This window comes from Microtus ochrogaster, linkage group LG9 (assembly GCF_000317375.1).
Source record: "Microtus ochrogaster isolate Prairie Vole_2 linkage group LG9, MicOch1.0, whole genome shotgun sequence".
Lineage (NCBI taxonomy): Eukaryota > Metazoa > Chordata > Mammalia > Rodentia > Cricetidae > Microtus > Microtus ochrogaster.
The window spans coordinates 416,431-426,656 of record NC_022034.1 but is presented as its reverse complement, the minus strand read 5'-3'; the positions used below and the strand labels follow the sequence as shown (position 1 = coordinate 426,656).

The 10,226-nt window shown below is 35.6% G+C and overlaps 2 protein-coding genes across 2 annotated transcripts; one reads left to right on the top strand and one right to left on the bottom strand.

The window, feature by feature from the left end:
• Positions 1-2,561: 2,561 nt before the first annotated feature.
• Positions 2,562-3,539, top strand: LOC101993649 (olfactory receptor 5D18-like). Its single transcript, XM_005363454.1, has one exon. It carries the CDS (start codon positions 2,562-2,564, stop codon positions 3,537-3,539), a length of 978 nt encoding a protein of 325 aa, XP_005363511.1.
• A 4,485-nt stretch (positions 3,540-8,024) lies between these two features.
• On the bottom strand, positions 8,025-8,966 carry LOC101985639 (olfactory receptor 5D18). Its single transcript, XM_005363266.1, has one exon. The coding sequence runs from the start codon at positions 8,964-8,966 to the stop codon at positions 8,025-8,027; it is 942 nt and encodes a 313-aa protein (XP_005363323.1).
• Positions 8,967-10,226: the final 1,260 nt, after the last annotated feature.

Sequence of the window (10,226 nt, the reverse complement as noted above, 5' to 3'; positions counted from 1 at the left end):
ACAGGCCCCCATGGCAAACATGGTTCAGTCATTTCCAGTTTCTGCAGAGAACGTGCCTCGTCAGGACAATTAGGAAGCCCCATGCCTAGATGCCCTTTAGTAGAAGAATGGATGAAGAAAGTGTGGAATATATACATATTAGAGTACTACTCAGCAGTAAAAAACAATGACATCTTAAATTTTTCATACAAATGGATGGAAATAGAAAACACTATCCTGAGTGAGGTAACCCAGACAGTACAGCAGCTATTAGCTCATAATCATTTACAGCTGTTTTAACTTCAGTTATTGGAATAAACCTCAGGTCCTTGGGTTCCCTAGTAAAGTACTCCACAGACTTCTCTGTATCCCTCTTCTCTATAATGTGTGTACATAGCTATAAACACAAAGAGACTGAAAGTGGTATTTGAAAACACAAATCTGAATTCAGCTATGTATTATATAAATGCATGATTTGCAAAAACATGGAGCACATGACAGATAAATAGATTTTAAAAACATGCATATTTATATAATTTATTATCATTCATTTGTAAAACGTCTATTGTTTTAAAAATTGTGATTAGAACGGAAGACCTTACTGTGAAATAACATGGGCACTTAAGGAAAAGGCTACATGTAAATAAAGCTTGTACAGGCTGAGGGAAGAAAGCTTGGAGAAAGGATGTTTGGTGAACACAGGCTATATTTGAAATTGCCTAAGAGATTTAACTATTAACCATGAATAGCAGAGGAGGGTAAGTATGGGCAACATCAGCTGATAACTATAGTCAGTAACTCCTGCAAAACCTCTAGTATGTTCTCAGTGTTAAAAAGATAATGTGCACATTTTTATAATTACCAGTTATTCTGCCTTTCATTGTATGCTATGCATGAATACTGCATACCATACAATGCTTCATAAAACATGTAATTTATGACTCAATTAAAATATCTGACATCTTAAAACTATTACATCAGGTAAAAGTAATTAATTTTAATTGCCATAAAAGATCAGCAATGTTTAGTCTCCAGGGTTTGTGTCTCTAAGGCTGAAACAATAAATACAAGAATGTGTTTGTCATTCCCACTCACAGAGATCTACCTTGACCTGCAAAAGATTTGCTTTAAGGCTGAAAAAGAAAGGTAGATATTAATTTTCATCAGAAAAATAACTTGATATGATGACAAGTCATTTTTATGTATGGCATCATCAACCAAGATGAAATATTCTTATATTTAAATACAATATATATCTACAGGTGAGAGATTCACTTATATCTTAACTCAGTGTCTTATCTTGATACTGTATTCCAGTATATCCTAGTTTTAACTATGCTATTCTCATTATGCCTGATAGTTTAAAGTCTTCTTTATCCACAAGGAAAGTATGATTGTTTTAAAACAAGTTAATATTTTGACAAGAAATACAAATAGGGATATAATGCTTGCTAAATGAATGAACATCTTTGAATCTACACATGAGTACAGTAGATAGAGGTATATAGATTTGTCTGTATTTTCACATCAATGGAGTACATCTTCAACAGAAATATGTGTGTGAATGTGTGAATATGTATGTGTATGTCTCTGTGTGTGTTTGTATTTCCACCTTTCTGTCTTCTTTGTCATTTCTCTCTCTCAAACTCTCACACACATACATATATGTGCACATATGTGTAGAGTCACAAGATGACCTCAGAAATGTTCTGCAGACACCATCTACCTTGGTTTGCAAAATCAAAAATCTAAAATAGCTAGCAAGCTAGTGACACATATGTACACAGGTCCATCTCCCCAGTACTGGGGCTACAAACTCTTATTACTATGTACAGCTGTTTTAACTTCATTTTTTGAAATAAACTAAAGGCCATGTGTTGACTAGTAACGTACTCTGCAGACTGCTCTCTGTCTCTCCCATTTCATAAAGCTTGATATCCTTATATTCTATTCTATGTTTCTATTCTTTATGCAATAGAAAAAGAGAATAATAAATATATATTCCCTGTACAAATTATTAAGACTGATTTTAGAAAATAGTTTCCCAGGGTAAGATACACAACCATTTTCAGATCCAATACAGAATAACAGAAATGTACATAGTATTTCATATATATGCCTATTAAATATATTATTATATGATATAAATTATGTGTAAACATTTGTATTATTATCATTGTATAGAGGGTTATGAAAATTTGTATTATATGGGCTAATAGTTTATGAATACATATAATGAAAATGAGAGGCTACTGTATTAGGTATATATTAACTAGAGGAAGGTAAAACAATTCTCTGTTATTGCAACAATAACTACTAAAAGTTACATTCTGGCATACAATTTAACTAAGTAATTGTATTTCCTTTAAGAAGCTGAACAAATAACTTTCTAAAATTCTAAAATGTGTGACCTTTCATTTTCTGAGCAGCTCAAAATTGAGCTGTTCAAAGAGTAATCTGCTTTTTAATCCAAGAACTATAACATATTGCAGCTGTATAGACATAAAAAACTCACCCTGCTCCCTCATTCTCTATTTTATTTTTATTTTTGGATAAATTCTATATTCTACAGAAGAGAAACCATGCCATTGACATATGGAAATAACAGTGGGGCCATATTCACCCTCTTGGGCTTCTCAGATTACCCGGAACTGAAACTTTTACTGTTCTTGGTATTTCTCAGCATCTACAGCATCACGGTGGTAGGCAACATCGGCATGATCCTCATCATCAGAATTAACCCCAAACTGCACACCCCCATGTACTTCTTCCTCAGCCACCTCTCCTTTGTGGATTTTTGCTATTCCTCTGTCATTGCTCCCAAAATGCTGGTGAACCTTGTTGCAAAAGACAGAATCATTTCATTTTTAGAATGCATAGTGCAATACTTTTTCTTTGCTATCTTTGTTGTAACTGAATCCATCTTATTAGTGGTTATGGCCTATGATCGCTTTGTAGCCATCTGTAGTCCACTGCTCTACACAGTAACCATGACCCAGAAACTCTGCATCAGTCTGGTAGGGGCATCATATGCATGGGGACTGACATGCTCCTTGACGATGACATGCTCTGCTGTCCAATTATCCTTTGTTGGTGTCAACACAATCGATCATTTCTTCTGTGAGTTCTCCTCACTTATAGCCCTCTCATGCTCAGACATTCACGTTAACCAAATCCTCCTGTTCTCACTCTCCACTGTGAATGCTGTCAGCAGTTTCCTTGTCATCCTCCTGTCCTATGTCTTCATCCTTGTCACCATACTCAAGATGCACTCATCCAGTGGACGCCGCAGAGCCTTCTCTACCTGTGCTTCCCACCTGACAACCATCACCATCTTCTATGGCACTATCCTTTTTCTGTACTCTGTGCCCAAATCAGAGAACTCAAAGCTCACATTCAAAGTGGCCTCTTTGTTTTATACACTGGTGATCCCCATGCTCAACCCCCTGATTTACAGCCTGAGGAATAAAGATGTGAAGGATACAATTAGAAAAGCAATGATGGTAAAATTGATAATTTTCCTCAATTCATCTTCTCAAGAACTTCAATGCTGGAATTAGTAAAGCAGTTTTAGAAACTTTAAGTGTAATATCACACTGAAATTAATAAATTAAACTAAAAAGAAGTGGGAGTTTTAAAAATAGAATTCCCTTTTCTCTGCATTTACTTTTCGGAAATAAAGCAGAGAATCTACTAATCATTAATATTCCACCCCCAAACTGAAATAGCACTATAATTTATAATCACATTTTAAAGATTAAAGACACATATCATGAAAGCAACTTATGTAATAGACTTTCCATATCCCGTTCTATATGACACCATATATTTGAGATTTTCAAAGAACATGTGTGATGAAAAAGTAGATATATCCACTATGATAAGGCATAATCTAATATTATGTAATAATAATAATAATAATATTAGTTTTTGAAGTAGATGGCCAGTATATAAGAATGAAAACAGAATGTACCCAAGCAATTTTGAAAAAGGAAATAGAAAATGCATATGGGAATTTTAAAGTTTTATTTTTTTATAATTTTACAAAGGAAAAAAAAACAAAATGCTGCTGAGATGGTTCAGTGGGCTAAATGTTTGCAATGTAATCCTGATTATCTGAATTTGATCTCCTGACCCAAAGGAAATATGAAGGCAGAAAATTAGATTTACTGAACTGTTCTCTGACTTCCACGTGGAACCATGGCATGTAGAAAACACCCCCTGAAAATAGCATATGCACCTAAGAAAAAAAATAAAGCATTTTAAAGAAGCTTGGTCTTTTTTATTGCTGTTGGGTTTTTTGTTTGTATGTTTGCTTGTTTTAATTTGGCCACCATGAAAAGAAAGTGTGGCATTTTGTAAATCTATCATTAAGATTATAATTTATTCTAGAAATCGGATGAATATAACTAAGAACTACAAACACAATGCTGTGCCAAGGCATTCAATAAACATATTATTGTGCTGAAGTATTACTTTCTGTGTGTTTTGTATATATGTGATATGATCTATATATGAATTTGCATGAGAACAATGTGTAAAAACCTATTTGCTTTGTAATACACTTATGTCAACCAGAAATGGGTTTGAAACTGTCAATTAGAACATGGTGGATCAGCATTAGGAACACATTTTAAGCCATTACTGTCCCTTCCCAAGAACTCATATCACCAATAATTCAGGAGAGTGCTTTTCAGAAATTTTTATCTCCAAAAATTTTTATCTTTGGATTTTGTCTTGTGATCCACTGAGTTCAACCAAGTACCTATGTATGACCACATGTTTCTGAATATCACAAGAGATTGGTGGGCTCACATTGGAACACTCAAATAAAGACAACGATTATCTCTTCTCCACAATCCACCAATAACCAACAGTTCAGCAAGGTATGGTATTGTCCTATCAATCCCTCCTCACCAATGACCTGCTAACAGGTACATTTTTTTTTTTGTTGCAGATTTAAAGTAAACAACATTGGTTGCTGTAATATCATGCTTGTAACCTCCTCCCAAAAGAAAATAACAAATTAAAATAAAATAATGTCACTGATTCCTCTGGGCAATGACATGTTCCTCTTTTAATTATAACCTGTCTAATAATAGCCACAGTTGTCACATATCCAATTCTTCCATATTCCTACCACTCTTCTCCTCTGTCTTTCCCACCTCTTCATCTTTATTTTTTAATTGTAATGACATTGGAAGCTGCCGTGTGTCACACAGGATACCCTTTGTCCCAGTTTATTTGCAAATGTTCATTGCGATGAGTCCTTAGTTTTGTTCAAGGTCCCTAGCTTCTGCTACCTCATCAGTACTGAACTTACACTGAAGCTCCTCTTTGATATCCTGCTATTGCCCCAAGTCATGGAGATCTTGTGCCTGTGGATCTGCAGGACCATATCCTTCATGTCCTTCAGTAGGTCACAACTGGGGTAGATGTTGGTGTGGGCCTAGGTGTCAGTGTAATTGGTCAGCCTGGGTCTCTGCCAAGCCTCTCCTCTTCTCAGTCTACCCAGAGCCAGCTCTCCTCCATGACACCATTTTCACAGCTCTGCAGTGGCTAGACAGTAGCCGCCCTGGCAAGGCGTAGGTCCAACTAACTCAAACTCAGTTCACTGCCTATACTGCTGCACAGCTATTGGTGACGGGAGAAACCAGCTCAATGGAGACCTTGAACATCCACATGATTTCAAACAGCAGCCCAGGTCATGGACATCTGCATGGCTTTCGGTGGTAACACGGGCGTATGTTGTCTACACAGACCACAGCTGTAGTAGGACCAGAGACTCAGACATAGCTTTCATCAGTAGTGGGAGCCAGGACCTCATCATTGCCTCAGCTGGGTGCACCAGCTCCTCATATGGGCCTTTTCCTCGCCACCTTTGTGTCTCCAGTTCCACCTTTTTGCACAGAGTAGGAACTGCTCTGCTTCCCTTTATCTCCCATCTGTCCAGGACATATGCCATCTTTCTCATCACTCCAACGCACATTTCTTAATCAAAGTGCGCCCAATTTCCTGGGGTCTCAGGGCTAGGGTGATTATCTTAGGTGTATATATGAAGGCATTATTCTATCTATCCCCCCGCCTTCTCTCTTCATTTGGTGTCAATTGATTTGTTCTTGTTTAGTTGCTGAGATTTTGAAGTTCACTATACTTAGTAGATTTAAACCTTTTGTTCTAAGCTTAGTTTACAAAAGGTCTCTGGACCAATAACATTCAAACTACTCCAGAGACCTTTTGTAAACTAAGCTTAGAACAAAAGGTTTAAATCTACTAAGGAATGTTATTGGTCCCCATAAACTCATAGGAGTGGTACAATTAGGAAGTATGGCTTGATGGAGTAGGTGTGGCCTTGTTGGAATAGGTGAGTCACTGTGGTGGTAGGATGTGAGTTCTCCTATGCTCAAGCTACTTCCAGTGTCACAATCGATGTCCTTCCTTTTGAAAGATGGAGAACTCTTTCTGTTTATTCCCCAGCACCATCTGGGCCTTCATACTGCCATGTTTCACTATTATGATAATGGACTTAACCTCTGTACTATAAGCAAGACATTCCAATTAGATACTTTTCTTTGTAAATATTGCTGTGGCCATGATGTCTTTTAACAGCAATAGAAATTCTGCTTAAGATAGTCTCCTTGGTGTGACAGACTTTTTCTAGGGAGACAGTACATACCCAGGTAATTCAGTCCAGAAAGGAAACCCAGTATAGAACTAAAGCAACCAATACACCCAAGTCAAACTAGAAGCATCAATAAATTTATACTGAGTCTATAAGCAAAGTTGAAGAATTGCTTACAGGAAAGAGATGACTCATAAGTAGCTTCATAACTGAAAAGCTCAAGCCAGTGCAGGTGAGGACTCATGAAATCTGCTACCCTAGCACTCTCTATAACTGGCAGGTAACTCACTGTACAGTTTCAAGAATTTACTGACATTTTTTTCAGAGTCTTATGTCTCTGCTTCAGAGATACATGACATTTCATTTACTATTTGAGTCTTATGAATCTCCTCCTCCATTCTGGAAGGGATATTTAAAAGCAGAATAAACTTCTAGACAATATTATCCCATTCTAGGAGTTGTTTTTGGAATATTTTCTTTAATATACAAGCAGTGTTATATGAATTATTCCCAATATGACAGGGACTTTGTGCTTTTGCCCTCACATTAACTGTAATCATTATCATAAATCTCACACAAGATCAAAATAATTAACATTTAAAAATGGATATGGTAGGAACACAGGAAATTTCTTAGTTGACAAGCTATTGGAGGTTAATGACTCCTGAGAGAAGCAGAGACATTAATGATTCCTAGTACATTGCTCTTGCTCCAGTTAGATGTCATTCATTCATGACAATATAAGAGAACTAACAGGGATCAGTGGTCTTCACAAAAGGAAGAGGAAGCATGAAGTTGTGAGGGTGATATTTTGGTGTACCCTAGGAGGAGATAGAGGTAGGGTCTTGGGGAGTGGATATGATAAAAATACACCACATACTTCTATGAAATTCTCAGTGAAGAAATGACAGATATTTTTAAAGAGTGATTGATATTTTTACATCATGTATGAAATAAATAAAGGCTTTTAAAATTACTTTTAATTTTTGATCCATACTTTTGTACAGATTATAAGGTATCTCCTATAAGTTCATATAAATGTTGGACAAATAATATATAATTACCTGAAACTTCTACTGTTACTTCAGTGTGAGTGTATTAGGTATCATTTTTCTAGCTGTTTTGAGATCTGTAATATTTTGTAATTATTTGTCTTCACATACTGAATGAGCTAACAACAATCAAGAAATAAAAAAATTCTTAACCAAGTATGTTATTGAATAACATATTTGACCTATTATAATAAAAGGATATAGACTACTTTTATTTTTCATAAAATAAAGGACAAAAGTTGAATTTATTCTTCCAGAATAAAACTCAATTTGCTAAAATCCACAATATTAACTATATTTCTTTTAAAAGAAAGTATTTAGTCAACCTTTACAGACACATTTTAAATAAAGGACGTACTTGTGTAATGTGTTCAAGAAGAAAAGACTTTAGTGTCTATTATTTTTCTTACTGTGTCCTTGACATCCTTATTTCTCAGACTGTAGATTAAAGGATTCAGCATAGGGATCACCACTGTGTAAAATACAGAGGCCACTTTGACAGTGTGCCTAGAGTTCTTGGAGTTGGGCACACAATATAGGAATAGGATTGTGCCATGAAAGATGGTTATGGCTGTCAGATGGGAAGCACAAGTGGAGAAGGCTTTTCGCCGTCCGCTGGCTGAATTCATCTTCAGAATGGTAACAACAATGAGCACATAGGACAAGAGAATGATAAGGAGTGTGCTGATCTCATTAAAAGTGGCAAAAATGAAAAGCAACAATTGACTGATAGATGTGTCAGAACATGAAAGTGAAAGGAGAGAGGAGAATTCACAGAAGAAGTGGTTGATCATGTTGAAACCACGAAAAGATAAATTCAGAGCAGAACAGGTAAGTATCAAAGAACATACTACACCCCAAGCATAGGATCCTAACACCAGCAAGGCACAGAGCCTCTGAGACATGGCTACTGTATAGAGTAGAGGGTTACAGATGGCCACAAACCTGTCATAAGCCATCACTCCTAATAAGAAAGATTCAGTTACCACAAAAGTACAGAAAAAAAAGAATTGCACCAAACATCCTATAAATGTTATGGTTCTGTCTATTATAACTAGATTTACCAACATCTTTGGAGCAACAATGGAAGAGTAGCAGAAATCCACAAAGGAGAGGTGGCTGAGGAAGAAGTACATGGGGGTGTGCAGTTTGGGGTTAATTCTGATGATGAGGATCATGCCGATGTTGCCTACCACCGTGATGCTGTAGATAGTGAGAAATATCAAGAAGAGAGGGACTTTCAATTCTGGGTAATCTGAGAAGCCCAAGAGGGTGAAAATGGCCCCGCTGTTATTTCCATCTGACAGAGACATAGCTTCCTTTTGTAAGAATCTAGAATACCTAGAAGTAAAAACAGAATGGGAAGACATAGCCAGCTTGTTTCACACTCTTCACAAAATTTGGAGAATAGCACATAATATCTTACAAAGTTATTGTACATGTAATATAGCTGGTGCATATTATTAAAATATCATAACTGTTGTAAACAAAGTTAATTTTAAAATAAGTTATTGAATAAAATCATAGCCTCTCAAATAAGAAAAAATTCTTGAGAGATGGCTCAGTGGTTAAGAGCATTGCCTGCTCTTCCAAAGGTCCTGAGTTCAATTCCGAGCAACCACATGGTGACTCACAACCATCTGCAATAAGGTCTGGTGCCCTCTTCTGGCCTTCAGCATACACACAGATAGACTATCATATACATAATAAATAATAAATAAATATTTTAAAAAATTCTTAAGATGTAAATTGGAAGATGTGTGTGGATGCACTTGACGCTATTTCAAATAAAATATTTACATACAACTTTCAGTGGTATTGGATTGTTTAGGTTCATAGAATATAAGCCAAAAATAACATCTTGACTACTTTATCAGTAAGAAAGAGCCAGGAATATGTAAAGGAATTAAGTTATGCATTCTGTGCTACAATATTTGAAGTATAAACAATTCTGATTTCTCACCTTGAACTATTGCCTGTTTATTTCTCAATAATTTAGCACAGTTTCTCTCACTCAAAGGGAATCGAATTTTTTTTATTTGTATATAGAAGAGCTACTGATTTTTGTGAATTAATTTTGTATATATTGAATTTGCTGAAAGTTTGTATCAGCTATAGGAGTTTCCCTGTGAAAACTTTTGGATCACATATACATGTTATCATAGCATTTGCAAATGAAGATATTTTGATTACTTCCTTTCCTATCTGAATCCTCTTGATCTTCCTCATTTTTTTTTATTATTATTATTTCTCTAGCTAACACAGTTAGCTATACTGAGTAGGCATGGAGAGAGTAGACAAGTAGACAATCTTCTTTTGTTCCTGATATTAGTGGAGTTGCTTATAGTTACTCTCCATTTAAGTTGATGTTAGCTATAGACTTACTGTAAACTGCTTTTTTTTATGTTGATGTATGTCCTTTGTATTCCCAAACTCTCTAGAACTTTTATAATGAATATTATATTTTTCAAAGGCCTTTTTATGTATTTAATTTAATTAAGATACAGAAAGGAAGCATATATAGTTTGGGGGAGAAGAGAGTAAAGAATCTGGGACTTGTAGAGGGAGAAAAA

Excerpts from the sequence above, each read along its gene's own strand:
- LOC101985639 (XM_005363266.1), bottom strand. The coding sequence starts at position 8,966 with ATGTCTCTGTCAGATGGAAATAACAGCGGGGCCATTTTCACCCTCTTG.
- LOC101993649 (XM_005363454.1), top strand. The coding sequence starts at position 2,562 with ATGCCATTGACATATGGAAATAACAGTGGGGCCATATTCACCCTCTTG.